The following is a 19,957-nucleotide window of genomic DNA, read 5'->3' on the forward strand; positions in this document are numbered from 1 at the left end:
CTATAGACCCTCCTCCATGTTGACATCCTGATTTCGTATCAACATTTCTTATGAGATTGTTGGAATGACCAGACAAGCCCCACTAACATAAATATTAGTTCCAATCTAAATTAATCAGTATTTACATTGTTTATAGTCCCTCCTCCATGTTGACATTCTGATTTCGTATCAACATTTCTTATGAGATTGTTGGAATGATCAGACAAGCTCCACTAACATAAACATTAGTTCCAATCTGAATTAAGTTGTGTTTATCCATCTTAAAGTCTCTCCTCTATGTTGACATTCTACTCTGATTTCTTACCAACATTTCTAATGAGAGGGTTGGAATTATTAGGCAAGCTCCAATAAGATAAATATCAGTTCCAATCTAATTTAATCAGTTTTTTCATTACTTTTTCCATTGCCCATAGTCCCTCCTCCATGTTGACATCCTGATTTCGTATCAACATTTCTTATGAGATTGTTGGAATGACCAGACAAGCCCCACTAACATAAATATTAGTTCCAATCTAAATTAAGTTGTGTTTATCAATCTTAAAGTCTCTCTTCCATGCTGACATTCTACTCTGATTTCTTACCAACATTTCTAATGAGAGGGTTGGAAGTATTAGACAAGCTCTAATAAGATAAATATTAGTTCCAATCTAAATTAATCAGTATTTACATTGCTTATAGTCCCTCCTCCATGTTGACATTCTGATTTCGTATCAACATTTCTATTGAGAGTGTTGGAATGATCAGACAAGCTCCACTAACATAAACATTAGTTCCAATCTGAATTAAGTTGTTTTTATCCATCTTAAAGTCTCTCCTCTATGTTGACATTCTACTCTGATTTCTTACCAACATTTCTAATGAGAGGGTTGGAAGTATTAGACAACTTCTAATAAGATAAATATTAGTTCTAATCCAATTTAATCAGTTTTTACATTGCTTTTTACATTGCCTATAGACCCTTCTTCATGTTGACATCCTGATTTCGTATCAACATTTCTTATGAGATTGTTGGAATGACCAGACAAGCTCCACTAACATAAATATTAGTTCCGATCTAAATTAATCAGTTTTTACATTGCTTATCGTCCCTCCTCCATGTTGACATTCTGATTTCGTATCAACATTTCTATTGAGAGTGTTGGAATGACCAGACAAGCTCCACTAACATAAATATTAGCTGCAATCTAAATTAAATTGTGTTTATCCATCTTAAAGTCTCTCTTCCATGTTGACATTCTCCTCTGATTTCATATCAACTTTTCCAAAAAAAAGTGTTGGAATGACCAGACAAGCTCCACTAACATAAATATTAGTTGCAATCTAAATTAAATTGTGGTTATCCATCTTCAAGTCTCTCCTCCATGTTGACATTCTCCTCGGATTTCATATCAACTTTATACAATGAGGATGTTGGAATCATCAGAAGAGCTCCAATAACATAAATATATAAATTAAGTTGCATTTATCTTAAAGTCCGTCCTACATGTTGACATTCTACTCTGATTTCATATCAACTTTATACAATGAGAGTGTTGGAATCATCAGAAGAGCTCCAATAACATAAATATATAAATTAAGTTGCATTTATCTTAAAGTCCGTCCTACATGTTGACATTCTACTCTGATTTCATATCAACTTTATACAATGAGAGTGTTGGAATCATCAGAAGAGCTCCAATAACATAAATATATAAATTGAGTTGCATTTATCTTATAGTCCCTCTTCCATGTTGACATTCTACTCTGATTTCATATCAACTTTTTCAAAAAAAAAGTGTTAGAATGATCAGACAAGCTCCAATAACATAAATATTAGTTGCAATCCAAATTAAATTGTGTTTATCCATCTTCAAGTCTCTCTTCCATGTTGACATTCTCCTCGGATTTCATATCAACATTTCTAATGGGAGTGTTGGAATGATTACACCAGCTCTAATAACATAAATATTAGTTGCAATCTAAATTAATCAGTTTTTGCATTGCTTTTAGGCAAAAAAAAAAAAAAGGTTTTGCTTATAGTCATAAAAAAATGTGTATTGAATTTTGAAAATCCTTTTTAAATGCTTTTTAATGATCCCAATTTTAAACCGCTTCGTGATTTAAATTTTTTTTTTAATTCATTAGATTTGTTCAACAGTTTTATTATTTTTTAAAAATGTGTTTTAAGTATTCATGGATTCATACTTGGATGAAAAAATAATGGCCAAGAGATTCTAACTCTGTCTCGCCATGTAGCAACTTTGTTGTCTTTCACACACACACACACACACACACACACACACACACACACACACACACACACACACACACACACACACACACTTACACACAGCCAAGCGCCCAGAGCGTGGCCGCAGGGCTTTTGTTGTCGGACGGTTGTGTTTTTATTCTCATTATTTTGTGTATTATTGTTTTATTTTATTTTTTATTTTTTTGCCATGATGCCGTCTCCACTCTGCCGTTTTTGTCTTCCGGCGATGATGGCGGAGATGAAGACGTCCGGCGTGACATTTCCCCTTGGAGGCGGAGATGGTTGATGACATCATTATTGGCGTCTAAGTGTGCTGCGTTACAATAGGAGGGCTCCAAATCCCCCTAATGAGCTCCGGGGGGGGGGGGGGGGGGGGGTGGACTCCAGAACTACCTCAGGGCACAAACATCCTCCATCACACACACACACACACACACACACACACACCTTATTAGCATGTCGCTAACACAGGTGTCATCATCAAGTCCTTTGAGAATACGCGACGGGGATAGTTCCCGTGTCGCCAGCGGTCCTACAAAGTGCAGCGATATCAAGTCTGTTTACGAAACATAAACATGGCAGCTACACCGCAGCTAAGCACACAATAGCACGCAAGCTAGACGTAGGTAATAATCATGTTGAATTAAATTATTACGTTTAATTTAATTAAATGAGCCATATTCCAATGAAATTTAATTAAATGAGCCATATTCCAATTAAATTAAATTAAATAAATAAGCCAGATTCCAACTAAATTAAAATAAATTAGCCACATTCAAATGAAATCAAACTAAATTAGCCATATTCCAATTAAATTAAATTAAATGAGCCATATTCCAATTAAATTAAATTAATTTAGCCATATTCCAATAAAATAAATCAAACTAAATTTGCCATATTCCAATTAAATTAAATTAAATGAGCCATATTCCAATTAAATTAAATTAAATGAGCCATATTCCAAATAAATTAAATTAAATTAAATAAATAAGCCAGATTCCAACTAAATTAAAATAAATTAGCCATATTCAAATGAAATCAAACTAAATTAGCCATATTCCAATTAAATTAAATTAAATGAGCCATATTCCAATTAAATTAAATTAAATGAGCCATATTCCAATTAAATTAAATTAAATTAAATAAATAAGCCAGATTCCAACTAAATTAAAATAATTTAGCCATATTCAAATGAAATCAAACTAAATTAGCCATATTCCAATTAAATTAAATTAAATGAGCCATATTCCAATTAAATTAAATTAATTTAGCCATATTCCAATAAAATAAATCAAACTAAATTTGCCATATTCCAATTAAATTAAATTAAATTAGCCATATTCCAATTAAATTTAATTAAATGAGCCATATTCCAATTAAATTAAATTAAATGAGCCATATTCCAATTAAATTAAATTAAATTAGCCATATTCCAATGAAATTTAATTAAATGAGCCATATTCCAATTAAATTAAATTAAATGAGCCATATTCCAATTAAATTAAATTAAATAAATAAGCCAGATTCCAACTAAATTAAAATAAATTAGCCATATTCAAATGAAATCAAACTAAATTAGCCATATTCCAATTAAATTAAATTAAATGAGCCATACTCCAATTAAATTAAATTAATTTAGCCATATTCCAATAAAATAAATCAAACTAAATTTGCCATATTCCAATTAAATTAAATTAAATTAGCCATATTCAAATGAAATGAAATTAAATTAGCCATATCCCAATTAAATGGAATTAAATTAAATGAGCCATATTCCAATGAAATTAAATTAAATAAATGAGCCATATTCCAATTAAATTAGCCATATTCAAATGAAATGAAATGAAATTAAAATTTGCCATATTCCAATAAAATGGAATTAAATTAAATGAGCCATATTCCAATAAAATAAATCAAACTAAATTTGCCATATTCCAATTAAATTAAATTAAATTAGCCATATTCAAATGAAATGAAATTAAATTAGCCATATCCCAATTAAATGGAATTAAATTAAATGAGCCATATTCCAATGAAATTAAATTAAATAAATGAGCCATATTCCAATTAAATTAGCCATATTCAAATGAAATGAAATGAAATTAAAATTTGCCATATTCCAATAAAATGGAATTAAATTAAATGAGCCATATTCCAATAAAATTAAATCAAACTAAATTAGCCATATTCCAATTAAATTAAATTAAATGAGCCATATTCCAATTAAATTAAACTAAACTAGCCATACCCCAATGAAATGAAATGAAATGAAATTAACCGTATTCCAATGAAATTAAATTAAATTAGCCATATTCCAATTAAATTAAATTAAATTAGCCACTTTCTAATTAAATTAAATGAGCCATATTCCAATTAGATTAAATTAAACTAAATTACCCAAATTCCAATAAATTAAATTAAATGAGCCATATTCCAATTAAACTAAATTAGCCATACTCCAATGAAATTAAATTAGCCGTATTCCAATTAAACTAAATTAAATGAGCCATATTCCAATTAAACTAAATTAGCCATATTCCAATTAAATTATATTAGCCATATTCCAATGAAATATAATTAAATTAAATTAGCCGTATTCCAATTAAATTAAATTAAACTAAATTAGCCGTATTCCAATTAAATTCAATTAAATTAGCCAAATTCAAATTAAATTTATTCAAACTAAATTAGCCATACTCCAATTAAATTCAATTCAATGAGCCATATTATAATTAAATTAAATTAAATGAGCTATGTTCCAATTAAATTAAATTAAATTCAATTAGCCGTATTCCAATTAAATGAAATTAAATTAGTCATATTCAAATGAAATTAAATTTAATCCAATGAGCCATATTCCAATGAAATTAAATTAAATTATTCATGTTCCAATTAAAAGAAATTAAATTAGCAATAGTCCAATTAAATTAAATTAAATTAGCCATATTCCAATGAAATAAAATTAAATTAGCCATCTTCCAATTAAGTTAAATTAAATTAGCCACACTCCAATGAAATGAAATTGGCCATGTACATAGCATTTTCCATGCCAATTAGCATCGAGCTAATACCTTTTTTGAAAAGTACAGCTTTTTTTGGGTGTGTTCTATCACTCAAGATATTATTTTAGTGTGTGGATCCTAATTTCCATGACCAAGTTTGGAGGTGTTGAAATCATTACCAAGAATCCAGAATGCTAATGTGTAGCATCAAGCTAATGCATTTTGAATAATGGAGCCTCACTCAACAGACTTTTATGGTGTGCATCCTAAATGTAGTTCCTGTTACTGAATTTGGAGGCTTTGAAAACACAGCGAAAAATTGCTATTGCTAAAAGATAGCTTGTATATGGGATTTACCATGTCAATTAGCATCAAGCTAATATTTTTTTTAAAAAGTAGAGCTTTTTCTGAGTGTGTTCTGTCACTCAAGATATTATTTTAGTGTGTGCATCCTAATTTCCATTACTAAGTTTGGAGGTGTCGAAATCATTACGAAGAATCCAGAATGCTAACGTGTAGCATCAAGCTAATGCATTTTGAAAAATGGAGCTTTTGTCGTGTGCATCCTAAATTTAATTTCTGTCACTAATTTTGTAGGCGTTGAAAACGCCGCAAAAAAAATTGCTAATGCTAAAAGAGAGCTTGTATATGGGATTCCCCATGTCAATTAGCATCAAGCTAATGCATTTTGCGAAAGTGGTGCATCATGGGACTTGTAGTAGAAATGTCAAATGTTAGCACGATTAGCATGATGCTAACCTGACCGGTTCCTCTTGTCCTGTGCAATGTGTGTTTGTCAAGCCAGGCTGGCTCAACCTGTGTGTGTGTGTGTGTGTGTGTGTGTGTGTGTGTGTGTGTGTGTGTGTGTGTGTGTGTGTGTGTGTGTGTGTGTGTGTGTGTGTGGCTTTGCTTGTTTCAATGTGTCTGAGTCTCACCAGTCTTCTTCTGTCCTGTCTTGTGTTTTCTCTCTCCTTTTGTGTGTGCACGTTTGTGTGTGTATTTTTGTGTGTTTGTGTGTGTGTGCGCGTGTGTGTGTGTAGCTATCGGCAACCAGCGGAGGCGGAGTCCCAGCATCGTCGCCTCGGAGATCTTTGAGCCTCACCTGGGCAGCCACATCTTGCAGGTAAGGACCAGGACTAAGTGTCCTTAAGCCCCGCCCCCTGCGTCCCCTCCCCCTTGTTTACATATGCAAATTATTCGGTGATGTCATTTTGACCACGCCCCCCCATCCCAGGGCCACGGGTATGTTGGCGATCCGGAGTCGTGGTACGGTAATGTAGTAGTATTAAAGTACTACAGTAGTACTACTTATTGCATACTTGTATTGGTGCAGTAGTACTGAAGTACTACAGTGTTATTAAAGTAGTACTGTACTTTTACAGCAAAGTAGTAGTATTTACTAGTTCAGGAATATCAAAGTACTCCAATTGTTTTAAAGGAGTACTGTAGTATTACACAAATGTAGTAGTATCGAAGTACTACAGTATTATTAAAGTAGTACAGTACTGTAACAGCAAAGTAGTAGTATTTACTGGTTCAAGAATATCAAGGTACTCCAATTGTTTTAAAGGAGTACTGTAGTATTACACAAATGTAGTAGTATCGAAGTACTACAGTATTATTAAAGTAGTATGGTACTGTTACAGCAAAGTAGTAGTATTTACTAGTTCAGGAATATCAAAGTACTCCGATTGTATTAAAGGAGTACTGTAGTATTACACAAATGTAGTAGTATTGAAGTACTACAGTATTACAGTATTATTAAAGTAGTACGGTACTGTTACAGCAAAATAGTAGTATTTACTAGTTCAGGAATATCAAAGTACTCCAATTGTTTTAAAGGAGTACTGTAGTATTACACAAATGTAGTAGTATCGAAGTACTACAGTATTATTAAAGTAGTACAGTACTGTAACAGCAAAGTAGTAGTATTTACTGGTTCAAGAATATCAAGGTACTCCAATTGTTTTAAAGGAGTACTGTAGTATTACACAAATGTAGTAGTATCGAAGTACTACAGTGTTATTAAAGTAGTATGGTACTGTTACAGCAAAGTAGTAGTATTTACTAGTTCAGGAATATCAAAGTACTCCGATTGTATTAAAGGAGTACTGTAGTATTACACAAATGTAGTAGTGTTGAAATACTGCGGAATTGTTAAAGTAGTACTGTCGTATTACAGCTATGCAGTATTATTGAAGTACTACAGTATTATTAAAGTAGTATTGTAGTATTACAGCATTGCAGGATTATGTAATAGTGCAGTAATATCAAAGTATTCAATTGTATTAAAGGAGTACTGTAGTATTACACAAATGCAGTAGTATTGAACTACTACAGCATTTTAAAATATTAATGTAGTATTACAAAAATGCAGTAGTATTGAAGTACTGCAGCATTATTGAAGTTGTATTGCAGTATTACAGAAATGCAGTATTATTGACGTACTACAGCTATAATAAAGTAGTACTGTAGCATTACAGAAATATTGTAGTATTTACTTGTGCAGTAATATCCAAAAACTTATTAAAGGAGTACTATAGTGTTACACAAATGCAATAGTATTGAAATACTACAGTATTATTAAAGTAGTACTGTAGTATTAGATAAATGTAGTAGTATTGACCAGTGCAGTAATAACAAAGTACTCCCATTTTATTAAGGGAGTACTGTAGTATTACTCAAATGCATTAGTATTGAAGTGCTATTTTAGTGATGTAGTATTACAGCACTGCAGTAGTATTGAAGTACTACAATATTATTAAGTAGTACTGTAATATTACAGAAATGCAGCAGTATTTACTAGTACAGTAAAAAAGTATTCATTGGTACTAAATGAGTATTGTAATATTACACAAATGTAGTAGTATTGACGTACTAAAGAATTATTAAAATAGTACTGTAGTATTACAGCAATGTAGTAGTATTTACTAGTACAGGACTATCAAAGTACTCCATTTTTATTAAAGGAGTATTGTAGTATTACACAAATGTAGCAGTGTTGAAGTACTGCAGTATTGTTAAAGTAGTACTGTAGTATCACAGCAATGTAGTAGTATTGAAGTACTGCAGCATTACTAAAGTAGTACTGTAGTATCACAACAAAGTAGTAGTATTTACTAGTACAGGACTATCAAAGGACTCCAATTTTATTAAAGGAGTACTTTAGTATTACACAAATGTAGTAGTGTTGGAGTACTGCAGTATTATTACAGTAGTACTGTAGTATTACACAAATGTAGTAGTATTGAAGTACTACAGTATTATTAAAGTAGTACGGTACTGTTACAGCAAAGTAGTAGTATTTACTAGTTCAGGAATATCAACGTACTCCAGTTTTATTAGAGTATTGTAGTATTACACAAATATATTAGTGTTAAAGTACTGCAGCATTGTTAAAGTAGTACTGTAGTATCACAGCAATGTAGTAGTATTTACTAGTACAGGACTATCAAAGTACTCCAATATTATCAAAGTAGTACTGTAGGATTACAGCAATGCAGTAATATTGAAGTACCACAGCATTCTTAAAATAGTACTGTATTATTACAGCAATGCAATAGTATTGACCTACTATTATTAAGTTAGTACTGTAGTAGTACATCAATGTGGTAGTATTTACTAGTGTAGTAATATCAAGGTTTTCCAATTGTAAGAAATGAGTACTGTAGTATTATACAAAAGTAGTAGTACTTAAGTACTACAGTATTTGAGTAGTACTGTAGTACTATAGCCTGCAGTAGTATTGAAGTACTACAATATTAAAGTAGTATCATTGTATTACAGCAATGCAATAGTATTGAAGAACTCCAGTATTATTAAAGTACTATTGTAGTATCACAGTAAAACAGTAGTATTTACTAGTACAGTATTATCAACGTCTTCAATTGTATTAATGGAATACTGTAGTATTACACAAATGCAGTACTATTGAAGTACTAAAGTATTATTAAAGTAGCACTTTAGCATTACAGCACTGCGGTAGTATTGAAGTACTATAGTAAGAATAAAGTAGTAATGTGGTATACAGAAATGTAGTAGTATTTACTAATACAGTAATTTCAAAGTACTCCAACTGTATTAAAGGAGTATTGTAGAAATACACAAATGCAGTTGTATTGAAGTAATAGTTTTTTAAAGTAGTACTGTAGTATTAGAGCAGTACAGTTATATTGAAGCACTCCAGTATTCTTAAAGTAGTCCTGTAATAGTACAGCACTTCAGTATTAATGAAGTACTACAGTAATATTACATCAATGTAGTAGTATTTACTAGTACAGTAATATCAAAGTATTTAATTGTATTAAAGGAGTACTGCACTATTATAACACTGCAGTAGTATTGAAGTGCTACAGTACTATTAAGTAGTACTGTAGCATTACAGGAATGTATTAGTATTTACCATTGCAGTAATATCATAGTACTCCAGTTTTGCTAAAAGAGTACTACAGTATTACACAAATGCAGTAGTATTGAAGTACTACAGTATTTATAAATTAGTACTTTATTTTTACAACACTTCAGTAGTATTGAAGCGCTACAGTATTAGAATAGTACTGTAATATTACAGATATGTATTAGTATTTACTAATGCAGTAATATCAAAATAGTCCAGTTTTATTAAAGGAGTGTTATAGTAGTACGCAAATGCAGTTGTTTTACATTTGTGCAGTAATATTAAAGTTCTAAAGAAGTACATTAGAATTGCAGTAGTATTGTAGTAGTACAGTAATACTGCAGCAGTTCAGTAGAATAGAATTAATATTGCAGTAGTATTGTAGTAGTACAGTTGTATTTTAGTAGGATTGCTGTAGTATCACAGTAGTATTGTAGTAGTACAGTGGTGTTGTAGTAGGATTGCAGTGGTATTGTGGTAATACAAATGTATTGCAGTAGTACAGTAGTATTGCAGTATTGCAGTGGAACAGTACTATTGCAGTAGTATTGTAGTTGTTCAGTAGTATTGAAGAAGTATTGTAGTATTCCATTATTAATGTAGTTTCTCATTAGTATTGCGGTAGTATTTCATTACTATTGTAGTATTTAATTGATATTGTAGTATTCCATTAGTATTGTAGTATTTCATTTATATTGTAGTAATGCAGTAGTATTTTACTATTTCAATAGTATTGTAGTATTTCAGAATTGGTGTAGTAGTATTTCAGCAGTATTTATATAGTATTGGAATAGCATTGTAGTATTTCGGTAGTATTGTAGTATTTCAGTATTATATTAGTATTTCAGTAGTATTGATGCATGTCAGCATTAGTGTTGTAGTATTCCAGTAGTATAATTGCAATGGTATTGTAGTATTGTTGAATTTCAGTAATATTCTAGTATCTCATAAGTATTTTAGTAGTATTGCAGTATTTTAGTATTGGCGTAGTAGTATTTCTGTAGTATTTTAATATTATTGCAGTATTTCAGGTGTACTGTAATATCTCATTAGTATTTCAGTGGTATTGTAGTAGTCCGGCTTTATCGTGGTAGTATTTCAGTAGTATGTATGTAGTATTGTAATAGCATTGTAGTATTTCAGTAGTATTGCAGTATATCAGTAGCATTGGAGTATTTCAGTAGCATTGTAGTATGTCATTATTAGTGTTGTATTATTTCAGTAATATTGTAGTATCTCATAAGTATTTTAGTAGTATTGCAGTATTTCAGTATTAGTTTAGTAGTATTTATGTAGTATTGCAATATTGCAGTATTTCAGTAGTATTGTAGTATCTCATTGGTATTTCAGTGGTATTGTAGTAGTTCAGCATTATTGCGGTAGTAGTTTTGTAGTATTGCAATAGTATGGTAGTATTTAAGTAGTATTGTAGTATATCAGTATGATTTTAGTATTTCAGTAGTATTGTTGTATGTCAGTATTAGTGTTGTAGCATTTCAGTAATATTTCTGTGTTATTGTAATAGTATTGTGGTATTTCAGTAGTATTGTTGTATTTCAGTATTAGTGTTGTTGTATTTCAGTTGTATTTCTGTATTATTCTAATAATGTAGTATTTCATTAGTATTTTAGTAGTATGGTAGTATTTCAGTATTAGTGTAGTAGTATTTCAGTAGTATTTATGTAGTATTGCAATAGTATTGTAGTATTTAGGTAATATTGTAGTATCTCATTAGTATTTTAGTATTTCAGTGGTATTGTAGTATTTCAATATTAATGTGGGAGTATTAATGTAGTATTGTAATAGTATTGTATTATTTTGGTATTATTTCTTTAGTATTGTAGTAGCAACACTTCAGTACTAGTATTGCGGTAGTGATTCTGTAGTATTTCGGTAGTATTGTGGTTGCATTGCAGTTTTAATTCCCAAAGTATTGTAATAGTACTGCAGACGCATTGTGGTAGTATTGCAGTAGCATTGTAGTATTATTGCAGCAGTATTGTGGTAGTAATGCAGTAGTATTGTAGTAGTATTGTAGTATATCAGCAGTATTGTGGTATTTTAGTAGTGTTGCAGTAGTATTGCATTAGCATTGCAGTAGCATTATGGTATTGCCGTAGTATTGTAGTATTTTAGCAGTATCGCAGTAGTATTGCAGTATTGCGGCAGTATTGCTGTAATATGGCAGCATTGTAGTAGTATTGCAGTAATATTGTAGTATTATTGCAGCAGTATTGTAGTAGTATTGCAGCAATGTTGCAGTAGTATTGCATTAGCATTGCAGTCGTATGGTAGTAGTTTTACAGTAATATTGCAGTATGGCAGTAGTATTGCAGTAGTATTTTGGTATTGTAGTAGTGCCTTAGTATTTCAGTAGTATTGCAGTATTGTATTAGTATTGCAGTATTTTAGTAGTGTGGCAGTAGTATTGCAGGTATGACGTGACACAGGTCTGTGTCACATGACTTCCTCCTTCTTGTTGTTGTTGTTGCTGCCGACATCCCATAATGCATCGCTTTCATCCTCTGAGAGTCGCCATGGCAACCTCAGCAGGTGGACGCTGCTGCTGATTGATGCTCAGGTGTGTGTGTGTGTGTGTGTGTGTGTGTGTGTGTGTGTGTGTGTGTGTGTGTGTGTGTGTGTGTGTGTGTGTGTGTGTGTGCGTGGACCCTGCGGGCGGCGAGCAGATGTAAGGCGGCAGGCGTCGTCACGGCGATGAAGGGGGGGTGATATTGAAGGCGACAGCGACGACACCACTTCCTGTCAGGCTGCCAATCAGAGAGGGAGGGGCCTGTGCCCTTGTTGCTGTCAATCAGGAAGTCATGTGACAAGCAGACAGGAAATGGAAAGCCAAGTGGGCGGGACTTAGTCGAAATGTTAATTATATTGATAATATTGATATTAAATATGAGAATAGTTTTGACAATAATGCTGATTATAATTACAATAATATTAATAATAAAAATAGTAAAAATTATAAAATTATTGGCTGTATTAATAATATAAACTATAATTATTAAAATTATTAATAATGATACAAACAATATTTATAATAATAATAATAGTTGATTTAAACAATGGCAAAGAAGATGACATCATTTTGACACAATTATTACACATTTGTTACACAATATTGACATTTGTATGAACTTATTACACCATTTTAATCAATTATTACAATTATTACACATGTCTATATACATAACTAATAATCATATGTTTGATACAATTATTACTAACTTGGGACTGAATTCATGCAAAGTGTTTCAATAATCTTTAAATAAATGTTATTTATTCATCAAGTCATTACATTCAAGATGTCATAATGTTGATCTATGATGTCATAATATTTACATGCTGCTGTCATAGTATTTATTCATGATGTCATCATTTTTACATTCATGATGACATGATATTTACATGTATGATGTCATATTTACATTCATGCTGTCATTTTTTACAGTCAAGATGGCATAATATTTATTTGTCATAATATTCACATTAAGATGTCATAATATTTACAGTATGATGTCATATTTGTTTATGATGTCATGATATTCACATTTATGGTGTCATAATATTTACATTCAAGATGTCATAATATTGATCTATGATGTCATACTATTTACATGATGGTGTCATAGTATTTATTCATGATGTCATTATTTTTACATTCATGATGATATAATACTTATATGTATGATGTCATAATATTTACATTCATGATGTCATAATTTTTTACAGTCAAGAGGGCATAATATTTATTTGTCATAATATTCACATTAAGATGTCATAACATTTACATTATGATGTCATATTTATTTATGATGTCATAATATTCAAATGTATGATGTCATAATATTTACATTATGATGTCATGTTTATGATGTCATAATATTAAAATTATGTCATATTATTTACAATGTGATGTCATAATATTGACATTATGACGGCATAATTTTTATTTATATTTACACTCATGATTTCATATTTACATTGAAGATGTAATATTTATTTATTATATAATATTTACATTATTATGTCATATTTACATTCATGGTGTCACAATATTTACATTATTATGTCATAATATTTACAATATGATGTCATATTTACATTCATGATGTCATATAATTTACATTATGATGTCATAATATTTATTTATGATGTCATAGTAACATTCATGGTGTCATAATATTTCCATTATGATGTCTCAATATTCATATTATGATGTCATATTTGTTTGTGATGTCAAAATATATATTATGATGTCAGAGTTTGTATTGATGATGTCATCGTATTAACTGTCATAGTATTTACATTCTGATGTCATATCCTGTCAATTCCAATAATGATTATGTAATAATAATAATAGTTATTATTATATAAACTAAATAATAATAAATTAGATAATAATAATAGTAGTAATAATTATTATAATGATAATAATGAAATGCCATCCTCATTATCTCTATTAGTCTCTTAGCTCCGCCCACTGCCCCGCCCCCTGAACCTCCCCCTCTCTATCTGGCCTCCAGCACGGCATCACCACCGCCGACCTTCAAAATAAAAGCATGTGGTGGCCGCTGATAACGAGCGCGCGACATCTCCTCATTCATCACGAATAGCGCTCGTTAGCGGGCGCTCTGTGAGCGATGAGTCGCCGTCGCCGCCACTTCCTGTCGCCGCCTGCCACTTCCTGCCAACGTAGGAGATAACTGATGAGCGCGGTGGCGCTCGCTAATAAGCAGACGTTGGCAGCACGCCTTGTCATCGCCGGCAGGAAGTGCGGCACACACGGACACGCCCCCTACGCCCTTGATTGACAGCCATGATCACTAATTAGGACCAGCCTTCACGTATGCTAAGCTAGCGCTAATTAGTCTCATCACTCATTTCATGCTAATGTGCTAGCACATTTTAGCTTTCAAACAATCTGAAAATGAAAACATGAGCTAATATGCTAACAACATATTAAAGCATGAGCTAACATGCCAACAACATGCTAACACATTAACTAACATGTCAACAACATGCTAATACATTAATTAACGTGCCAACAACATGCTAACACATGAGCTAACATGTCAACAACATGCTAACACATTAATTAACGTGCCAACATGCTAAAACATGAACTAACATGTCAACAACATGCTAACACATTAATTAACGTGCCAACAACATGCTAACACATGAACTAACATGTCAACAACATGCTAACACATTAAGTAATGTGCCAACAAAATGCTAACACATGAACTAACATGTCAACTACATGCTAAAACATTAACGCGCCAACAAAATGCTAACACATTAATTAACGTGCCAACAACATGCTAACACATTAATTAACGTGCCAACAACATGCTAACACATTTATTAATGTGCCAAAAACATGCTAACCCATGTGCTAACATGTCAACAACATGCTAAGATTAATTAACGTGCCAACAACATGCTAACACATTAACATGTCAACAACATGCTAACACTTTAATTAATGTGCCAACAACATGCTAACACATTTATTAACGTGCCAAAAACACGCTAACAAATGTGCTAACATGTCAACAACATGCTAACACTTTTATTAACGTGCCAACAACATGCTAACACATTAACATGCCAACAACATGCTAACACATGAACTAATGTGCCAACAACATGCTAACACATGATCTAACGTGCCAACAACATGCTAACACTTTAATTAATGTGCCAACAACATGCTAACAAATGAACTAACGTGCCAACAACACATGAACTAACGTGCCAATAACACGCTAACACATGAACTAACGTGCCAGCAACATGCTAACACATGAGCGAAGGTGCCAACAACATGTTAATACATGAGCTAAAAGTGTACATTTTCATTAGCACCTTCTATGCTAACATTTTAGCTTAGCTAGTGCTTTTTAACACAGCAATCATGGTCTTTGATCCTTGGCATCGTCTTGCAAGTATGCTAAATGTTAACATGCGTTAGCACGTTTTCTGCTAAAATCTTTGCAAATGTTGTACATTTTAACCTGAAAATTGTGCATTTTGATACCATCTTGCAAAGTAAGCTAACTGTTGATATAGTATATTATTCTTGCTGAAACTTTAGCATGTTATGTACGTTTGAGCCTAATATCCTGTATTTCAATTCTCCGTGCAGTCATGCAAGTATGCCAACTATAAACGTTCATTAGGACCTTATATGCTAACATTTTAGCACATATCGTGCAAAGTATGTTAACTCTTAAAATGTGTTAGCATATGGTAGAATTATTTAGCAAATGTTATATTTTGCATTTCAAAAATTATTGATTTAAATTCTTGATGCTATCTTACAAGTATGCTAACTGTACATTTTTGACAACATGTTTTATGCTAACATTTTTGCTTGGTTTTTACGTTTCAACCTAAAAATCTAGTATACTAACAAACATGCTAAATGCTAACATGTGTTAGCACGTTTTCTGCTAAAATATTTGCAAATGTTGTACATTTCAACCTGAAAATTGTGACATTTGATGCTTGGTGCCATCTTGCAAAGTATGTTAACTGCTAACATGTGTTAGCATACTTTATGCTAAAATTATTTGGCAAATTTTTTATTTTGTATTTCAAAAATAATTGATTTCAATTCTTGGTGGTGTCTTATAAGTATGCTAACTGCTCACATTGGTTAGCATGTTTCATGCTAAATTTGAGCAAATGTAAAGTTAGCAAGTATGCTTTTTGTAAATGACCATTAGCACCTTATATGCTAACATTTTTGCACAGTTCGTACTTTTTAACATAAAAATCATGCTCTTTGATACTTGGCGCCGTCTTGCAAAGTATGCTAACTGTTAACATGTGTTAGCATATGCTATAATTATTTAGCAAATGTTATGTTTTGCATTTCAAAAATAATTTATTTCAATTCTTGGTGCTATCTTACAAGTATGCTAACTGTAAATGTTTGTTAACGTGTTTAATGCTAACATTTTTGCTTGGTTTGTACGTTTCAACCTAAAAATCTGTTATACTAAAAAGCATGCTAAGTGTTAACATGTGTTAGCACGTTTTCGGCTAAATTATTTGTAAATGTTGTACATTTCAACCTGAAAATTGTGGATTTTGATACTTAGCGTCATCTTGCAGAGTATGCTAATGTTTTACATGTGTTAGTATACGTTATGCTATAATTATTTCGCAAATGTTTTATTTTGCATTTAAAAAATAATTGATTTAAATTGTTGGTGCTTTCCTACAAGTATGCTAACTGTAAAGGTTTGCTAACATGTTTTATGCTAACATTTTTGCCTAGTTTGTACGTTTCAACCTAAAAAAGTTGTATACTAAAAAGCATGCTAAATGCTAACATGTGTTAACACGTTTTCTGCTAAAATCTTTGCAAATAATGTATATTTCAACCTGAAAATTGTAGATTTTGCAAAGTTTGCTAACTGCTTACTTGTGTTAGCATACTTTATGCTTGAAATGATTTCGTAAATGTTTTATTCTGCATTTAAAAAATAATTGACTTAAATTCTCGGTGCTTTCCTACAAGTATTCTAACTGTAAAGGTTTGTTAACATGTTTTATGCTAACATTTTTGCCTAGTTTGTACGTTTCAACCTAAAAATGTTGTATACTAAAAAGCTAAATGCGAACATGTGTTAACACGTTTTCTGCTAAAATCTTTCAAATAATGTATATTTCAACCTAAAAATTGTGGATTTTGCAAAGTATGCTAACTGCTAACATGTGTTAGCATACTTTATGCTTGAAATGATTTCGTAAATGTTTTGTTTTGCATTTCAAAAATAGATTTCAATTCTTGGTGCAAGTATGCTAACTGCTCACATGTGTTAGCATGTTTCATGCAAAATTTGAGCAAATATAAAGGTTGCAAGTATGCTATCTGTAAACGTTAATTAGCACCTTACATATAGTTTGTACATTTTAACATAGCAATCATGGTCTTTGATGCTTGGCGCTGCTTTGCAAAGTACGCTAACTGCTAACATGTGTTAGCATGTGTCATGCTAAATTTGAGCAAATGTACAGTTAGCAAGTATGCTCACTGTAAACGTTCATTAACATGTTTTATGCTAACATGCTATCATAGTTTGTACCTAAAACTGGCCAACATGCTAACTGTCAACATTCCTTAATAAGACAAACAAGTTTGATGAGTAGCGAGTCAGAAGTGACGAGGATGATATTTTTTATCGAGTACTTCCTGCTCGCTCGCTATTGGACGGTCGTGACCTTTGCCCCGCCCCCCTCCAGACTCTTCCTCCTCTCCGGTCCTCATCCTCATCTCCACATTATCGATCCCTCGACCTTTATGACCCCCCCCCCCCCTCCCCCTCCCCTCCCTGCCCCCTCGATCGATGGCTTCATTCGACCAATCAGCAGCCAGTTGACCTTTCCCACCCGGCAACGACGACGGGAGGTTCCGTTGACCTTTCGTCCGCCGCTGAAACCTTGTCCTGTCAGCACGTTAGCCGGACAGGAAGCCGCCTGCTACCTGTGCTGCGGACAAACATGCTAACTGTTGACGAGTGCTAACCCCCTTTAATGCTAACATTTTAGCAAAGTGTCTACTTTTCAAAATAAAGCTCATGGATTTCGATACTTGGCGCCATCCATCAAGTATGCTAACTAAAACGTTCATTAACAAGTTTTATGCTAACATTTTTACCAAACATTTCCAGGACTCCATTTCCGTCAATTATACACCAAACAACACACGGGAGGCGTCTCGTTGAATCAAGAATCGGTTCTGAATTGAATCGTTACCGTTAGTGCCATTTTTGGTGCCATCTCGCAAGTATGCGGAATGTAAACGTTCATTAGCAACATATGAAATAACAAGTGTGTGTAAGAAATGTGAAGTGCTCCCCCTCTGGTCTACAAATGAAATAATAAGTTCTGTAAAATTTCAACTTACTCCCCTCTGGTCAACATATGAAATAACAAGTGTGTGTAAAAATTTGACATGCTTCCCCTCTGGTCAACATATGAAATAACAAGTGTGTGTAGAAAATGAAAGTGCTCCCCCTCTGGGCAACATATGAAATAAGTGTGTGTAAAAATTTTACATGATCCCCCTCTGGTTAACATAAGAAATTACAAGTAATGTAAAAATACGACGTGCTCCCCCTCTGGTCAACATATGAAATAACAAGTGTGTGTAAGAAATTGAAATATGCCCCCTCTGGTTAACATATAAAATAACAAGTGTGTGTAAGAAATTTAAATGCGCCCCCTCTGGTCAACATATGAAATAACAAGTGTGTGTAAGAAATTGAAATGCGCACCCTTTTGGCCAAAATACATATATTAAATATGTATAGAGAGACATGCTGTAATAACTTGAAGTAAATAATAAAGATTAAAATCCAATCACAAACAAAAAATAAAAATACTAAAAGCTCAACTTTTTTATATTTGCATTGTATGTAAATATTATTATTGTTGTAAATACACTTCTTTTTATATCTAGAAAGGTTGGTCCTAAAGAGGGAGGCATTTTTCTCAGGTCCCCAGAAGGTCAGAACTACGAAAATGTGTGTAAGTGTGTTAATAACTTAAAGACCAGTCATAGGTCACAAAATACATTTTAGCACAACTTTTACAAAAAAACATAACAAAACCGACGACTTAAGAATCTCGCCAAAAAATGTAAAAAAAGTTTTCCTCGGTTTGTTCCACTTCCTGTCGCCCGACCCGACACGTTTACGTCCTCACGTCGCTCGCCCCGGTTTGTTTGTAGAACCACGAAACGTTTCATTTCCGCTTAATTGGACAGCACCGTTTATTGTGACGCACACACACACGCACACACACACACACACACACACACATATGTACACACACACGCAATTAACAAAATAAATAAATATGTATATAGAGACGCCCTGCGATTAGGTAGCGACTTGTCCAGAGTGTACGCTGCCTTCCGCCCGATTGTAGCTAAGATAGGCACCAGCGCCCTCCGCGACCCAAAAGGGAATAAGAGGTATAAAATGGATGGATGGCTATATCTAGAAAGGCTGGTCCTAAAGAGGGAGGCATTTTTCAGAGGTCCCCAGAAGGTCAGAACTACGATAATGTGTGTAAGTGTGTTAATAACTCAAAAACCGGTCACTGGTCACAAAATGTATTTTAGCACAACTTTTACAAAAAAAACGTATCAAAACCGATGACTTTAGAATCTCGCCCAAAAAAAAATATTAAAGGTTTCCTCTGTTTGTTCTACTTTTGTGTCCTCACGTCGCTCGCCTCGGTTTGTTTGTAGAACCACAAAACGTTTAATTT

General features: G+C 32.5%; 1 protein-coding gene across 3 annotated transcripts in view; it reads left to right on the top strand.

Moving 5' to 3' along the window:
* Positions 1 to 19,957, top strand: part of LOC133542124 (neuronal PAS domain-containing protein 3-like) — a 248,497-nt gene that overhangs the window by 155,455 nt on the left and 73,085 nt on the right. For 2 of the 3 annotated variants that reach the window (XM_061885981.1, XM_061885983.1), the window contains exon 4: positions 6,192 to 6,376. In XM_061885981.1, coding sequence (XP_061741965.1) covers positions 6,192 to 6,376 — 185 coding nt within the window. The remainder of the gene's footprint in view (positions 1 to 6,191; positions 6,377 to 19,957) is intronic. The other variant, XM_061885982.1, reaches the window with a different exon arrangement.

The sequence above is a fragment of the Nerophis ophidion genome, linkage group LG24 (assembly GCF_033978795.1).
Source record: "Nerophis ophidion isolate RoL-2023_Sa linkage group LG24, RoL_Noph_v1.0, whole genome shotgun sequence".
In the NCBI taxonomy this organism is placed as follows: Eukaryota; Metazoa; Chordata; class Actinopteri; order Syngnathiformes; family Syngnathidae; genus Nerophis; species Nerophis ophidion.